This window comes from Lissotriton vulgaris, chromosome 7 (genome assembly GCF_964263255.1).
Source record: "Lissotriton vulgaris chromosome 7, aLisVul1.2, whole genome shotgun sequence".
NCBI lineage: Eukaryota > Metazoa > Chordata > Amphibia > Caudata > Salamandridae > Lissotriton > Lissotriton vulgaris.
The window spans coordinates 1,521,648,068-1,521,665,275 of NC_141695.1; the positions used below are offsets into that span (position 1 = coordinate 1,521,648,068).

At 50.1% G+C, this 17,208-nt stretch overlaps 1 protein-coding gene across 2 annotated transcripts in view; it reads right to left on the bottom strand.

Annotated features, from left to right (window-relative positions):
- Window positions 1-688: 688 nt before the first annotated feature.
- The window catches only part of RALGAPB (Ral GTPase activating protein non-catalytic subunit beta), a 1,758,088-nt gene continuing 1,741,568 nt past the window's right edge, over window positions 689-17,208 (bottom strand). For both annotated transcript variants that reach the window (XM_086932393.1, XM_086932392.1), the window contains exon 30: window positions 689-1,973. In XM_086932393.1, the coding sequence (XP_086788519.1) occupies window positions 1,780-1,973 (194 nt within the window). In that variant the 3' untranslated portion in view covers window positions 689-1,779. The remainder of the gene's footprint in view (window positions 1,974-17,208) is intronic.

Here is a 17,208-nt window from a genome sequence, read left to right on the forward strand (position 1 = left end):
CCCAAGAAGAGACAATGGGAAGAAAAAAGGGGCCCCAAACAAGCCCGTAGCAAGGATCGGATCCGCGTTGCACGCGGAAAAGGAAAAAACTGACGGGGGCGCGCCAGGGCGGGGCTTATGTGACCTTGAGGACGTCACGTACATGGACGACGCCTGGGCGGAGTCGAGTGGTGCCGCCCCGCCCCCGGCACGCAGGGATGCTGTGGCAAAAACTTTCTGGATCCAGTCTCACGCCTGGGGATAATTCTACGTTAAGGAATCTGCGGCTAGTAGTCTCTTTCAGATTGAAGGTTACTGAGCACAACACATGTCAAAAGAGAATCGTTTGATATAGGGAAATAGAAAGTTGTCAGTGGAACTGTAAGTATCTGTTGCATAAATGCATTACCTGCAGCATTTTCTTTGAGTTCAGCTTTAACGTTTCTATACGGTCTATTTGTGGCATGCACGAAAGTGCTTAATGTTATGATGCTACTGGACAAAAATTAGTTCATCAACATTTCCATGAAAAAATCATGCAGCTTGCAGATCATTTTTGTCGAAATAAGCATTAACAACCATGGGCATATATGAAAACATATCATGGCCTTAAACATTTGGGAATTTGAGATGCTTGGTGCTTTGATATGAGATTTCACGGTTAAAAAAGTGCAGCTCACACATTTTTGGCTTACAAAAAAAACAGACATTTCACATGCACATCTTTATTGGATTCAAGTTTCAATTTAAATAATACATCCTGATTAACATCTAGCAACAGAAGGTGTGAACATTTAATGTTTGTATCTTAAACTAATAAGGAAAACCCAAAGTAGAAACAAAATCAGCTAACTTTCCCTCTCAAATCCAAGCGCTTAAGACATCACAAACAAAGTAACAAATGGAAAGATTGAGGGAATGATAAGATGCACTTTTGTTTGTAAAGAGGGCAAGAAAACCATGCTTTAATCAACGAAGTGATCATCATTAAGATAATTTAAATGGAACACTTTCCACCCTATGCCATTCATTAAGTGACTTTCCTTACAGTATTTGCCACCAGTTGTAGATTTCTTTGATCATTTGTCTTACAGTATTTGCCACCAGTTGATTTCTTTAACAAAGCTCTGTCAAAAGATATCTGGTACACCAAAAGCCTTAAGTTCTATTAAATGAGTAGACTTAATTTGTGGTATTCAATTACAAACAAAAGTTGTTTCTAGCCAAACTCATTTGTAACATGTTAGCAACCTCCTTATTAATTCAGAACAAAAGAACGGGCCTCTATAGTGAAATATCGGTGACTGATGGACTTTCAATGGATTAACTGATGGCTGATAGTTTATTTTTAAGGACTAAATAATTACACATAACAAACATGGCATTTTGAATGATCAAAATGTTTCCAAGTAAAAACCTCTTCTATCACACTTTAAATGTAGATTGGAGATTCTGTAACACGAGTTGCCTAAAAATCTACTATATATACTAATTTCCGATCAGAATATCACCATTTGTGTGGGACAGTCTCTGATGTATTTAGTCTCTAAATTGGTCCGTGATTTCGCAAAATAAAAAACACACACATGAGCAACCATTTGAAAGGATTAGTGTGCAAGATAGATTTTATATTAAAAATGAAAGTTTTCTCACTGCTTTTCAATGCGAAATTGAGTTTATAGGCCAAGTAGGTATTGTTCATCTTTTGGAAGCATGGAAGATTCGTTTCTGTTTTTATTTTGGTTGTCAAACATTGTGTATAGGAGGCAGCTGCAGAGAAGTTTATATATATATATTGCCTCATGGACTGCACCAATTGAGCCCAACGTCATGGAAAAGTGAAGTATAAAATTCTGGCTCAAGCTGCTTGTTCCTATACTTGTTGACAATGTCGGCTATTTTCTGCTTCCTGCGGACATGTGGAGGGTTGTAGGAATCACTTTCAAGCCTCTTTCTCCGACAGATATTTATCACAGTCTGTCTCACTAAGAAACCTGGGAAAAAGAAAAATAACTGTGACTTGACATAATGAAAATATAGAGTTTGCTCGATTATTTAAGGACTATCTTTTTGCCAACATATTGTCTGAAGAATGGATTTCCTATGCATCATGTCAGTTTTTTAAATAATAATGGGAAATCTCTTGCTTCAATATAACTATTCAAACATGTTTAATGCCAGGAGAAAAATACTTATACTAATGAAAATCGTCAGATAATGGATAACACTGCTTCTCAGTTGTCTAACGTGGCTCAGAATTTTTGCAACCTTTACAAAACTTTGCATACATCAATAACAGAAAACAGGAAATCATAGAGGTAGGGTTTAAACATTTAGCACTAGGTTAGCATCAAACCAGCACAAAAAGTTTTGTAGGAATTCACTTTCCAGCACATAACGATGCTGGAAAGCGCCATAAAAGAAGAGCAAAGCACTGTTTTGTGTTACCGTCAAGAGGGCTTACAACCTTTTGACGCAAAACCACATCTACAAAGAATTGTAGATGGTTTAGCGCCAAAAGTTAATACCACTTCAAAGGAGGTGCTAACAAGAGAAAAGAAAAATGTTACTTACCAGTAGAAATCTGTTCTTGACATGTAGAGCCACATGCTTGTGCACAGATCACCACCTGGTGTTGGGTCCGGATGTTTGCAGTTTGTTTTTCTTCTAAGAAGTCTTTCCAGTCACGGGACCAGTGACTCCTCCTTTCGGTAATAGTGCACATGGGCATCGACTCCATTGTTAGATTGTTTGCCGTCATAGGGTGAGAATGGAGCTAGTAATGTATAAAAAGATGACCATGCGTATGTATGTAATAAGTATTACATTATAAAAGATTGTAACTGCAACAAGTATAGGTGCCCGGAGAGGCGGGTGGACGCATGCTAAGAACAGATGCCTACTGGTAAGTAACAATTTCTGTTCGAGGCATGTGAGCTGTAGAACACGTGCTTGTGCATAGACTATACAACAGTTGCTCCCAAAGCGGTGGCTAACCTGTAGCTGTTGCAGTTGACAAATAATATTTTGAGAACTGCTTGTCCTACATTAGTTTGTTGTCTGGCGAACAGATCTATACAATAGTGTTTAGAGTAGACCATGTTGCAGCTTTGCAGATATCTGCAATGGGAATGTTCCCTAAAAAACCATTGTAGCCACCAATTTGCGTGTGGAATGAGCTCAAGGGGGTGTAGGTAAAGTACTTTTTGCTTTAGCATAACTAATTTGGATACATTTTACTATCCATCTTGCAATGCCAGACTTAGAAATTGCATTGTCTTTATGCGGCGATGCAAAAGCAACAAATAGTTGCTTGGTTTTATGAAATGGTTTCGTCCTTTCAATATAATAAAGTAATGCTCTTTTAATGTCTAATATGTGAAGAGCTTTCTCTGCCACTGAATCTGGTTGCAGGAAGAATATGGGCAACTCTACAGATTGGTTCAAATGAAAAGCAGAAACTACCTTTGATAGAAATTGTGGGTTAGTACGAAGAACCACTTTGTCATTGTGTAAGCGAAAACATTCTTATTCAATTGAAAATACCTGTAGCTCATCAACTCTCCTCAGTGATGTAATGGCTACCAGGAAAGCAACTTTCCATGTGAGAAATTGCAGCTCACATTTGTGCAATGGTGGAATGGTGGACCTATTAACTTGGTAAGGACAATATTTAGGTTGCACGCTGGTGCAAATCTTGGTGGAATCACTCTTTTTAACCCTTCCATGAATGTTTTAATCAAGGGGACTCTGAAAAGAGAGAGATGCTTTCGGTTGTGCAGATATGCAGCAATGGCACCTAGATGTAACCTTATAAATGTATACGCTAAATTTGAGCGTTGTAAATGGAGTAAGTAACATATGAAGTTTTGTACTGAAGCATCAAGTGGGTTAATGTGGTTGTTATTGCAGTATATTATAAATCGTTTCCACCAAGCTGCATAGCAAGCCCTTGTGGTAGGTCTTCTAGCCTCTTTAATGATGTTCATACAGTCTAGTGGGAGCTTGAGATAACCAAACTCAATGACTTCAGGAACCAGATCGCAAGCTTGAGCTCTTTTGGATTTGGATTCTGTATGTCTCCATGTCTTCGAGTGAGGAAATTGGGCGTGAGGTGCAGAGTCTGATGTGGTACCACCGACAGTCCTGGCAGGTTGGAACATCAATAATACCCATTTGTCTGATGTGATGGTATTCCAGGCTGGGAGAAATTGACTAAGATGTCCCCCGACAAAAGTGGAATAGTCTGGGGGTAGCCCAAAAAAGTCACTGTTTGGTATTTGCGGGGGAAGTGCATGTTAAGTTGCCTCTACCTCTTCCCTTATCAGTTATCCCCTCTAAATCCACTTCTGAAATAGCCCCTTGAGGAGGGCGATTGACTATTGCCCTTATAAGAGGAGGAGGAGGAATTTTCTGTTGATATACTCTTGGAGCCCGCTCTATAATAGGAGCGACGAGAGGGACCCCTACCTCAAAGTGATTGCAAAGCTCCCATGGACTTAGCAAGCTCAGTGTCTTTCTTCATCTTTTCCAGCGAGGTGTCAACTGCTGGACCAAAGAGGTGTTCCTTATCGAATGGTTGGTTAAGAATGGAGGCTTGCACTTCAGGTTTGAAACCTGAAACTCTCAACCAAGCATGTCTGCGTTGTATTACACTGGTGCTTACTGCACGGGCCACTCTGTCTGCTGCATCTCAGGCGCATCTAATAGAGGTATTAGTAATGAGCTTGCCTTCTTGAATAAGATCATTAGCCTTAGATTTGTGCTCATCAGGTATAAATTGCATGACCTTCTCTAACTCGTCATAGTGAGCTCTATCGGAACACGCTAATAAGGCTTTAGTATTCGCAATGCCCCATTATTTGGCTGCCTGCAATTCCACTCTTTTGCATGAGCAGCAAAACACACAAGGCGATGGACGGAATGTTGCATATTGGCAAAACATTCACCCCCAGTCACAGATCTGGTTTAATCCATCGTTATTGTGCTCACCACGCCACCCAAGTTCAGACATGGCCATATGCAAATCATTCTTGACCCTGTGCCTCATGGGAACAGTCCAGCCTGAACTGCCAAGCCATGTCTTCCCTGGACCGGAATCAAGCATCTTAGGACCGATTTCTGGCTATCAGCCGTCTTCAGCCAGGATAGCTTGACTCCAGTGGTGTAGTGAACACGGGACCCAAGTCTGGGCATACCCTTCCCACATAGGGCGAACAGCAAAACACACAAGGTGATGGATGGAATGTTGCACATTGGCAAAACATTCACCCCCAGTCATAGTTCTGGGTTTAAACCATTGTTGAAGAAGAGTGACATACCCTGAAACCGGTCCCAGGATGCTTGTTTGCTGTCCAGGGAGGACCTGGCCTGGCAGTTCGGTCTAGACTGTTCCCATGGGGCACAGGGTCAAGACTGATTTGCATATGGCTGAGTCCAAACTGGGGTGGCGTAGTGGGCAAAAGAACGATGGATTTAACCCAGATCTTTTGACTAGGGGACAATGTTTGCATTGCCAGCATTCCGTCCATCATTTGTTTGCTGTAACCCTTTTTGCCCTAAGTTGGATGGGTTGCCCAGATGTGGGTCCCTTGCTCACTGTGCCACTGGATTCAAGCTAGCCTGGCTGAAAAAGGGTGACAAACCCTGAAACTGGTCCCAGGATGCTTGTTTCCGGTCCAGGGAGGACCTGGCCTGGCAGTTCGGTCTGGACTGTTCCCATGGGGCACAGGGTCAAGACTGATTTGCATATGGCTGGGTTCAAACTGGCGTGGTGTAGTGGCCAAAACAATGATGGATTTAGCTCAGATCTTTTGACTGGGGAGAATGCTTGCATTGTCAGCATTCGGTCCATCATTTGTTTGCTGTAACACTTTTCGTCCTGAGTGGGAAGGGTATGCCCAGACGTGGGTCCCTTGCTCACTGTGCCACTGGATTCAAGCTAGCCTGGCTGAAGAAGGGTGACATACCCTGAAACCGGTCCCATGATGCTTGTTTCTGGTCCAGGAAGGACCTGGCCTAGCAGTTCTGTCTGGATTGTTTCCATGGGGCACAGGGTCAGGACTGATTGGCATATGACTGGGTCCAAACTGGGGTGGCGGAGTGGGCAAAAGAACGATGGATTTAACCCAGATCTTTTCACTGGGGGAGAATGTTTGCATTGTCAGTATTCCGTCCATAGTTTGTTTGCTGTAATACTCTTTAGCCTGAAGCATCAAATAACTTTGACTCTTTATCAGGAGGAGGGGCTTCACCTGTGGTCTGGGTTAGCTCTCTTGCGTGCATTGGAAACTACAAGAGAGTCTAAAGGCACCTGACCTTTGATGGAGACAGGGTCAGTAGGTGAAGGTTTGTACTTTTTATCTACTCTAGGTGTGATTATTCTTGCCCTTTAGGGATCATTAAAAATCTCATCTGCATTCCCTTTAACATCAGTAATGTATGAGTGGTTCTTTGAGGGGTACTAAATAGAAAATCCTCTTCTAAATTCTCTTTATATAATTCCACCCGTAATAATGAGTAGTCCTGTTAAGAAGCTCAATGTACCCTATGTTATCATCAGGTGGAGAGGGTTTAGACGCATATATATCTGGGTCATTATCAGTGTTGTTGTCATTATCTTAATGTTCCCATGGGTCAGGGTCTACTGGACTATCCTGATCATGGTCCCCATCTCCCTGATCCTCTTGGTCAGGTGGTGGTGGTGGTGAGTTTGTAGGTGAAATAAGCAAGTTTGGATACATAAGTGGAGGAAATGGGGCTGGGTTAGTGCCCACATTTTTCTTTTTCAGAGGTATGTGGTAATCCTCTTGAAGGCCCATTTTCCTCTTTTCAGGTAATTTGGCAATGATATGTCCGGTATCTGAATTTATTTCCAGCTCTTTTTGTTTCGGATCAGAAGATGAAACGTTGGACAGAAGTTATTTAGAGAGAGTCTTTTCTTTATTTTTTTTTTTTTTTTTTTTTTTTTTTTTTGAAGACCAATGGTCCCAAACTTTATTTAGTTTCACAGATGAGTTAAACAGCAGTCACACAGTGTCATAACAATAAACCACTACTACAAGCGGTACTCGGCTGTCAGTACAGAATGACATGGCAATTAAATACGAGTGAAAATAAACAGTAGCCAGTGGTAATGCATTAGTTCACAAGCAGCGGTGCTAGGAAATGTCTCGTGCCGCAGCGCTTGCGGCTCATGGCACTGCGCTAGGACCAGGGTGCTGTAAGAAATCCGACAGTCATTGCATTGAGTTATGTTCCCTGTTCAGTACAGTAGCGAGCTGGAGCAGGATCATATCCCCCGTCGTCACATGGATCGCTGGGCTTCCGCTGCCTGTACATGAAAACACCCAGTTGCCATTGTATGATACGGAAACAGGGAGGGGGGTGTCGAGCATTAGCGCGTGTACAAAATCAACAGTCTCTGTGTCAACCAAAAGGTATAACTGGGAATTAAAAGAGGAGGGGGAGGGAGAAACATTTCAACAACTGTTGGACTAGTGCATGTGCGTGTGGTAGTGTGTCTTGAATCCTAGCCGTGTGTGGTGCACCCTGTACGGGCTGCGCAGGGGCGGGGGTGATCGAGGATGTGGTGTCGCTGCGGCCGCGGGGTGGAGGCGGGGGGGGGAGGAGGCAGCGGGGGGGGGGAAGGGCAGCGGCGGGGGGCGGCAGGGGACATCGCTCGGTGTGCAAGAGCTCGGTAGTCGGGGCTGGCGGCGGGGGGGAATGAGGGGGGGAGGGGGGGGCGCGGCAGTGGGGGAGGAAGGGGGGGGACGCGGCAGTGGGGGGGGGGGGCAAACTCCGTGACCTATATGGACAGCAAGCGACAGGGCCCCTTCTATTCCGCGTCAGGTTGGCATTCTATACCGGCCCGGGCGCATGCCCTGTGGTACGCGATCAGGGTAGCGTCCCAGTCTTGGGCGATCGGGTATTTCCGTAGGCCAGTGGTCTCCTCTCTGTGTAGTGACACACTCTCCGCACTGGCCCAGTTGCCAAAAGAGCGACGCCAGTCTGCAGGGCGCGGTGGGTTGGCGTTTTTCCACCGTTTCGTAATGAGGCGTTTAGCCGTAATGAGGCCTAAGTCCCAAAAGCGTGCCCGCAGCTTGGTCTGCTTGGTTCTCCTGTAGAGCCCCAGTAGGCATACTTCCCACGTCTTGGGGAGAGTTTCGCCCGAGGCCGCCGTCAGCGTGTCAGTGACCGCTGACCAGTACGAGGCGAGGTGGGCGCAGTTCCAGAGTGCGTGCAGGAAGTCTGAGTCTAGGAGGCCGCATCTGGGACATGCCGACGAAGTGAGTCCGAAATAGCGATTCAGTTTGTCAGGAGACAAATATGCTCGATGAATGATATAATATTGGATGGTTTTAAATCGCGCGTTTCGGGGAACATTTCTAGCGCCCGCTAATATTGCGGTCCATTGTTTGTCCGTCCAGTCGGAGCCTCGGTCGGTCGTCCACTTCCCCCTCAGCCTTTGGGAGGAGAATAGAGTATGGGTGTGTAGTGCCTGTGCCAGCCAGTGCACTATGTGAGACCCATTGCCCATCACGTGCAGGTACTGGATGAGAAGATGAGTGGGCGGTTCTTGGCTCATGTCACCCCATGCCTTCGTCAGTTCATGTAGGAGTCCGGCGTGTGCCAGGAATTGACCCACTGGCAGCTCGGTGTCTGCGGTCAGGGTCTCGAAGGGCAGCAGCACTCCGTCGCTATATAGGCCGCTCAGGTCGTCCAGGTCTGCCGCCGTCCAGCTGCGTAGCGCAGTCGAGGAAAGTATGCTAGTGCCCAAGGGAGTTCCCAGTAGTGGCAGGTTCGGAGCGTAGGGCACTGTGCCTTTGGTAAGTCTGAGGGCCCGCGCAAAGCACCGCTTCGCGATCGCCACATGGACTTGTGTGGGGTGTCGCCCCTGCGTTAGGGGGTGGAAGAGTGTGAGCACCTGCACGGGGGACAGAGTGGTATCAGCCGTGGCCGTGTCTATCAGGTTCTTGCCGCTCAGCCAGTAAGCGACCCATTGTAGCTGGGCTGCTAAGTAATATAGCTCCTGGTTGGGGACGGCTAAGCCTCCAGCGTCCGTGGCCGCATATAGAGTCTTTAACGCTACCCGTGGTCTCCCTTTGTTCCAAATAAGGCGCCTGGTGAGAGTTTCCAGCCCTCTGAATATGCGCGCTGGCACATACACTGGCAGGTTAGCATAATAATAGAGGAGCCGGGGGAGCAGTATCATTTTGGTCAGTGCCACTCTGGCCGGCACATTCAGCGGGAGGGAGTTCCAGAACGTGACCTGGGCCGTGAGTGAGGATATAGCCCTCACCAGGTTACCCTCCAGGAGATCCACGGGGTCTCGATATATCAAGATCCCTAGGTACCTGAATACCGTCGGGTGCCATCGGAGCGTCTCCCCCATCATGCGCACCTCACATTGCGGCATCTCGCTACTGAATGCGTAGGTTCCCGATTTGGCCCAGTTAACGCGGAGCCCCGACATATCTCCGAATGTACGGAAGATGTCCGCGATTGCCTCAGGTATGCATGTGAGATCTCTGACATACAGTAGTAGATCATCGGCATATAGAGACACCGAGTGTATGCCGTCCGCTAGTGGGATGCCCCATGTGGTGCCGGAGGTGCGGAGCAGTTCCGCCAATGGCTCCATCGCCAGGGCGAATATCATAGGGGAGAGGGGGCAGCCCTGTCTGGTACCCCGCCCAATGCGGATCCTGTCGGAAAACAACCGCCCAGTCCGGACACGCACTTCGGGCGCCTGATAGAGGAGCCCCACCATCTGGATATAGGCTTCGCCTAGTTCGTATTTCTCAAGGACTCGGAGGAGATACGGCCATTCCACCGAGTCGAACGCTTTTTCCAGATCGAGCACGATGCACCCTGAACGCGGCCAGGTAGGGGTTGCATACCGTTGGATCTTAAAAAACCGGCGTAGGTTGTAGGACGTGCTCCTGGTGGGCACAAAGCCATTTTGATCAGCGTGCACCAGCGTGGGGACCAGCGGTGCAAGTCTCCGGGCGAGCGTCGCGGCTAATATTTTATAATCGGTGTTGAGGAGTGCCAATGGTCTGTATGAGCCAAGTTCGGTCGCCTCCCTACCTGGTTTCAGCAGAGAGACCAGGTTAGCTTCGTTTAGGGACGCTGGGAGCTCAGCATCTTCCAATGCCGCCTTATACATTCTCAGCAGTTCTGGTATTAGCACCAGTGAGTAGGCTTTGTAGAACTCTGCCGGGAGCCCGTCAGGGCCCGGCGCTTTGCTATTGGAAAGGGAGAAAATCACGTCCCGTAGTTCCTCACCGGTAATTGCAGCACCCAGCTCCGCCTGGTGGGCAGCAGTAGCTGTTGGGAGCTGCAGGGTCGTTAGATAGTCCACGATCTCCACCACGGTGGCCTGCAGCCGTGTGTTATACAGGGACTTGTAATGTGACGTGAACGCCTCGTGGATCTGTGTCTGGGTGTAGACCTCGACGCCTTGGGACGTACGGATCGATAGGACCGGCGCAGACTGCGCGTCCTGCCGTATCAGCCACGATAGCAGTCTGCCAGGTTTGTCCCCCGCGTTGTGAGTGCGCGCGGAGTGGGCCGCGAAGTTAATGTTCTTTAGGCGCTCCATCAACGCAGCGTGATCTGCCCTGGTCGAGATCAGCTGGGAATCATCGCCTCCCGTCGCCTCCCGTTCTTTATCCAGTAGCGCCTCCTCCACCCTTATCAGATCCCTCTCCACCTGGCCTCGCAGGCCCGCCTGAACACTGAGGCAGCCTCCCCGGGTGACCGCCTTGAAGGCGTCCCACTCAAGTCTCGGGGAGGAGGTCGAGTCGGTGTTGTCTTCAAAATATTGAATGATTCTCCTGGACATCTCCTCCCGGAATGGCGGGTCGAGTAGGAGGTCCGGCTGTAAGCGCCATGTGGGTACGGGCGGACGTGGGCGCCGCCATCCATAGACCAGTGTGTGCGGGTTATGGTCCGAGTGCGTCCGTCCCAGATAGTCAGCGTCAGTCACGGAGGAAATCAGGTCGCGGGACAGCATGTATCGGTCCAACCTAACATGCAGAGAATGGGCTCCCGAGTAATAGGAATACACCCGGGCGGTGGGATTCCTGACTCGCCAGGCATCGTGCAGGTTCCATTGTGTCGCCCAATCGGTTAGGGCCCTGGAAGTCGCTTGCGCTGGGGCGATCGCTGCTGGGGGGGACGAGCGGTCAAGGGAAACATCTAGTACGCAGTTGTAATCCCCGCCCACCATCAAGGGTACGTCTGGCCAGGGCGCAATTACTGCCGACAAGCGCGTGAAGAATTTCCCCTGTTCCACATTGGGTGCGTATATGGAGGCTATGACAATTTGCTGTCCGTCTAGTCTGCCCTGTATGAAGACGTAGCGTCCCTCGGTGTCGATATTGCTGTGTGTTAGTGCGAATGGAACCCCAGGTCTGACCCAGATCAGGGTCCCCCGCGCGAACGCTGAAAAGGTCGTGGCGTATATCTGCCCCCTCCACCTACGGCGAAGTGCGGCCACCTCAGCGGCGACTAGGTGTGTCTCCTGCAGTAGTGCAATCTGGACCTGATGTCGCCTAAGGTATGAGTACACCTGGTATCTACGTGAGGGTGTGTGCATGCCCCTGACATTCCAGGTACAAAATTTAACCGTAGCCATCACAGTATGCATCGCGCTCAAGCACCCAGCCCCCCCCTCCCAACCCCCAGCCCACCCCACCCACACACACACAGCGGCCGCGGACAGTGGCTATTGTTACCCCTCGCCCACTCCCACAGTCCCAGGGATGCACGTTGTAGCGTTGCAATGTCCACACTAGTCTCAAAAGGAAGAACTTTAACAGAAACATAATACCAAAAGGGCAACGACAGAACGAGTCGCCGCCCAAACGCTCTATCGAGCTTAATCAATCCGTGAGTTCAATGGGGGGATGACGAAGTTCAGCACGTGAGTAAAGCAAGTGAGTTCAAGTCGCCAAGAGAGCTGTGGCAGCTCCCCTCCACGGGCAGTATGTCTAGGGGCACCAAATGTCAGTGGCAGTGTCCGCAGACAAGTCAGGGTTCCCAATGTCGCTGGTCTCGGATAGTCCACCCCTGGGGGGGGATCCCATCTGCTACTTCCTCAGGGGGGGCCACTCACCTCTAGGGGTCCGTCCACCCCACCAGATGCTTGCTCCCAGTGACGTGTCAATGGGACCGCTCCAACCCCTCTCTCGGTGTCACGGCGGGCCGTGCCGGGCCGGTAGGTGGGGGGATCAGGAGTGGAGCTCAGATCACGGAGATGGGGCTGTATGTAGCTGCCGTGGGTCTCAGAAGTGCTGTTGTGGACTCCCGGACAGGTCAGCCTTAAAAGTGACCAAACTGTCCCAGGATGCCAATCGCAATGCCCAGGCCTGGGCTAGGTTGAGGAGGGTCGTTTATGCTATCAGATCCGATGTTTGGGGTGTGACATCCGGCAAGCCCTCAGTGTTTGAGTCATCTGGCAGTCCGTACATGAAATCGTCGTCCTCGCTCCCGCGTGATCTTGGGCTTGCGTTGGAGATCAGGATGGGCGATTGTGAACCACTGATCTCAGCCGTTCTCCGGATGGCCTCTCGATGTTCAATCAGTATTTGCTCTGGGGTGGGTCCGATTTCTGCGTCTGTGGTCGGCGACCCGGGCCTCGAGACGTGTCGTTGTCTCCGCCTGCGGGTACCTCGATTTCGGCGCTGCTCCTTCGGCGCAGGTACGTAGTTCGCATCCACTCCTGAATCCAGCCAGGCCGCCGCCGCCTCTGGAGTATCGAAGAAGTGGGTTTTGTCCTGCGCCACCACTCTGAGACGTGCTGGGAACAGCAAGGAGTACTTGAGAGCCAGGCGCCTGAGCCGTTGTTTCACCTCGAGGAACGATTGACGCCGGCGCTGGACCTGAATGGTGTAATCAGGGAAGAACATCACCTTGGCGTTGTCCACCTGTATGTCCGACAGTTTCCGCGTTTCGCGGAGAATGGCGTCCCGGTCACGGTAGTTCAGCACCCGCATGAGCATTGGCCTCGGGCTGGAGCCCTCCGGGGGTGGACGGGATGGTACTCTGTGCGCCCTTTCCACCACAAAATGCGGTGACAGGGTGCCTTCTGGTAGGAGCTCCCTGAGCCAGATCTCCATATGTTCCGCAGTCTCCCTCCGTTCCCATCGTTCCGGCAGGCCCACTATGCGTACATTGTTTCTTCTGGCCCGACCTTCAGCATCCTCCGCTCTATCCTCGAGGAATTCCACCCGGTTGAGTAGGTCACGGACGTGTTTATCTGTCTGCGTCAGCTTGGGTGTGGTCTCCGCCATCGTTTGCTCCAAGGCCGTGGTGCGGTCGGACAGTTTCTTGTGGTCCGCTCGAAGGAGCGTTAAGTCCACAGCCACTTTATCGATCCTGTTCTCCAGTGACGTACGGGTGAGCTGCATGGATTCCTCCAGGCGTTCCATGGCCGCCAGCATAGTGTCCAGTTTGGAGGCGGTTTGGTCAGGCTCTGTGTTCTTCACCATCTTTCCTTTGCTCAGTGTCCCACCGGTGCCGGTCTTCGCTCTGGTCCCCCCTGACATGTGGGTGGTCGTCACGGGTAGGCAGCCGGTCAGGCAAGCTTTCACGGCGAACGCTGTTGGGGCCCGTGCGTACTAGCCTCTCCTGGTCAGGCCGTCCGCTCAGCCCGTGCCGGGCGGTGTGCGGGATCCTGGATGTCACCTGACGTTGCGTGGGGCACCGTGGAGCTCGGTGCCGGATTAGCTGAGGTGGAGAATGCGGAGCTGTTCTGGGTTCTCACCCGCGTGGGCCTGGGCAGGTCCCCTGGTGTAAGGTCGATTGTTGGATGGGCTGTCTCGACGTGGTCACGGTCCGTGTGTCGCGTGGGCCGAGCTCTTCAGCACTGGATGGGTCCGACGTTGACCAGCGGCTGTATCTGTACAGCGGGTGGGTTCCGGTGTCCAGGAGGTGGGGCCACCCAGCTACCGTCGCCGATCATTCAGGCCCAGGGGCGACGTCGATAGTGCGGGTCACCAAGCAGTGGAGTGCGATAGTCCTCCGGCTCCCGCTAGTTTTGGCGGGAAGTCCCCAGCGCCGGCAGGCAGGGCGGGTCAGCAGTGCAGGGCGCCGCGGGTCAGTGTGGCGTGCCTGCTTGTAGTCTCTGGGATCCCCGCGCCGTGGGTTCACCGGGGGTACCGGGCGCTGTGGTACTGTCTCGTCCCCCTCGCTGGGCCAGTGACAAGGCGGCGGGCGAGTGTGAGGGTCCAGGGGGCAGAGCGGGTCAGTTGTTGCTGTGGTCTGCCGGGAGCCAGGGGCAACGCTGATCAAATGGACCCCCAGGTGTCCGAGTGGTCCCCCTCTCCGGTGCTCGCAGGGCCTGGCAGGATGCCTCCAGGGTCGGTCGGCAGGGCGGGCCGATTTCACCGCCTGCCGTGGGCCAGGGTTGGATGCCTTGCAGCTGAATCTGGGGCCCCTGCACGGCTGGAGCGCTGGTGGGCGGCCGGCGTTGCGGCGCGGTCTCCTTCCCCTCCGGATCGCGCCGGGGAGTGCACACGTGTTGCGGCCTACCTCGTTGGGCCGGATCCCCGGTCTTGGGTAGATGGGGCCGCCGACCGGAAGTGAGCCCTGGGCGGGCAGGTGCAGCAGCAGCCGACGGTCGGGGGGTCCGGTGCTCCGATCCTCCTGAAATTTTCAGGGATGGCAGGGCAGGTCCCCGGGTGCACTCGGTCCGAGTTTGGGCCCGAATGCACCGGAATTGAAGGAGAAATCGCCCGTGGAAGGGGAGCCTCGCTCGGAGCTCTACCCGGGCACGTCCTCTTACATCGAGCTCTTGGCCACGCCCTCGAGTCTTTTCTTTATTTGCTGTTTTCGGCATTGAAGGTATCAGCTTTGAAGTTTTCAGCACTGAAGATTTAATGCTGGATAGGGATGGAAGGTGTACGTGGACATGCCTGGATTGTGGCGCCGAACCTTCTGGTTCGGTGCCAGTATGGGGCCGACTCGAGCACAAACCCGAAGACCTTTCTTTGTGTTTCAAAAGGTGGGGTGCTTAAAACTTTTTGTCGGTGCCAACCTTGGCTCGAGGGCAGAGGAGGGACCGGAGTCTTCTTGTGGAATAAGTGGTAGGGGAAGGAAGTATCTGTACTCACGATACGTTGACCTGGTGTGACTTGGTCTTCGACATCTGTGTCTGCTTCAGACACGGCAATGTGTTCTTTCTCCACTTCTGCTTAGGCGCTTTGGATTCTTCTTGATCGGAATCCTCGCCGATAAATCTACTGTGGAGCAGCTTTGCTGATGCATTTCGTGACATCGAGCCCGATGGTCACGAAGTGTCGTCTTTGATCAAAACGCTCGACATGCGTCGCAGTCCTTCTCATCGTGTTCGGGAGACAGACAAAAGTTGCACACTTTGTACAATTCGGTGTGCGGAAACTTAGTGCGACACGCAGGACATAATTTAAATGGAGTCCGTTCCATCGACTGCTATGGAGCCCGAGGTGGGTAGGCACGACTGCCCTCCAAGAGTCTTCCGATCGAAGGTCTTCGACTTAAAATGATTCACAGAGAATAGGAAACGCGTTCGAGAAACAATAACATCAAGGGTAGTGGATTGTGCACCGAGGGGTACCCGAGAAACTGTTGAACCGGAGCGCAACAATTCACGTCCGAAACCAGATGGCGGAAAAAAACATCTAACAATGGAGTCGATGCCCATGAGCACTATCACCAAAAGGAGGAGTCACCGGTCCCGTGACTGGAAGACTTCTTTGAAGAAAACAAACTGCAAACATCCGGACCGAACACCAGATGGCGATCTATGCACAAGCATGTGATGTACAGCTCACAAGCCTCAAGCAATTATTTCTCTTTCTTTTCCGACTTTGCATGCGTACTGCACGGTGTAGCATACACACTAAGAGGGAAAAGCTTTCAACCTTGTCTAGGTTATTGTGTTTTGTATTGTTTAAACGTATGCTAGAATCACACACACACCGCAAAGGTGTGTGCCTGGCACTCTGCAGCTGAAATCATAGCCAGCGCTAGGGAGAAGGGAGGAGAGAGCCATATCTCTGTGTCACGCAGCAGCACAGCCTCTTTGAGCCCTGTGTTGCAATTCCTTTTTGAAAATCTGGCCCATTGTGTCTTCTTGAAGGTTAAAATCTGGCACTTTCTGGAAAGCTTGATTGTATCAATCTATCCTAATTAATATCCCAGGCTCTTTAGATATGGATGTTGAAAGCTTTAATGGCTGGCTATCTGAGGCTATAGTCTGATTATCCCCCCAAAACGCATCTGTTTCTAGTATAGCTAAGCCTTGTGCTCAGTGAATGGGCTGTAAGACAGGCTCCAGCCTTATCAAAAATAAAGCAGGGTGGAACAAACACTCAAATCTACATATCATCCCTTACATAGTCAACCACAATAGCACCCTTTAAAGCCAGAAGCAACACATGGCGAACAAGTTACTTACATTATCTGGCAGAGACTATACATATATCTAGCTGCAAATTGCTTATCTTTGAAATTCTCCAGAGTCAGACTGGATCCCAAAGATTTTTCGAGAGCAGTAGCCTTTGTGTGCCCGTAGATGGCATCATTTGGTTCCAAGTGCATCGTTAGCGTCTTCCATGCCGGAACGGATGTTCGCAGCAGCTAGGTGCGTTGACGCCAATTTTTTTTTTTTTTTTTTAGCCTTTCCACACCTAAAGCACGGATCCATGAAGGACACTGCCCACTGGTGTGGAAAACTAGGGTCCTGAAAGAGATCTGCTCTGTCCCTAGAAATCCATCCTCAGAGCAGAAAGGATGGGTGGGTCTGTAAACAGTCTTTACCAGATAAGGAATTACCAAAAGTAAGCAACTTGTTCAACTGATAGAGAATTCTAGCTGTGGATACCTAACCGTATAATAGATACCCAATGTAGGTTTACACTAATTTAAGTGAAGAACCATGCACTAATCCAGACAACTTTGGAAAGCTCTTTATGTGGTAACTGTGGAGAGCACACTTTAATGCTTATCTAGAAGGAGTGTTAAGAAGCTTGTTTTACTAGATCTAATCATGTATTATAGGTGAAACAAAAAAGCACCACATTATATTTATATATAGATATATATATATAAATATGTCTATTGATTACAGAAGATATTAACACAAATACACTACAATACTTTAATTGCAATATAAGCCAGGGGGGGAGAGGGGGAGACTAAACCATATACTAAAAAAGTGGAATGCACACTGACCTAAAT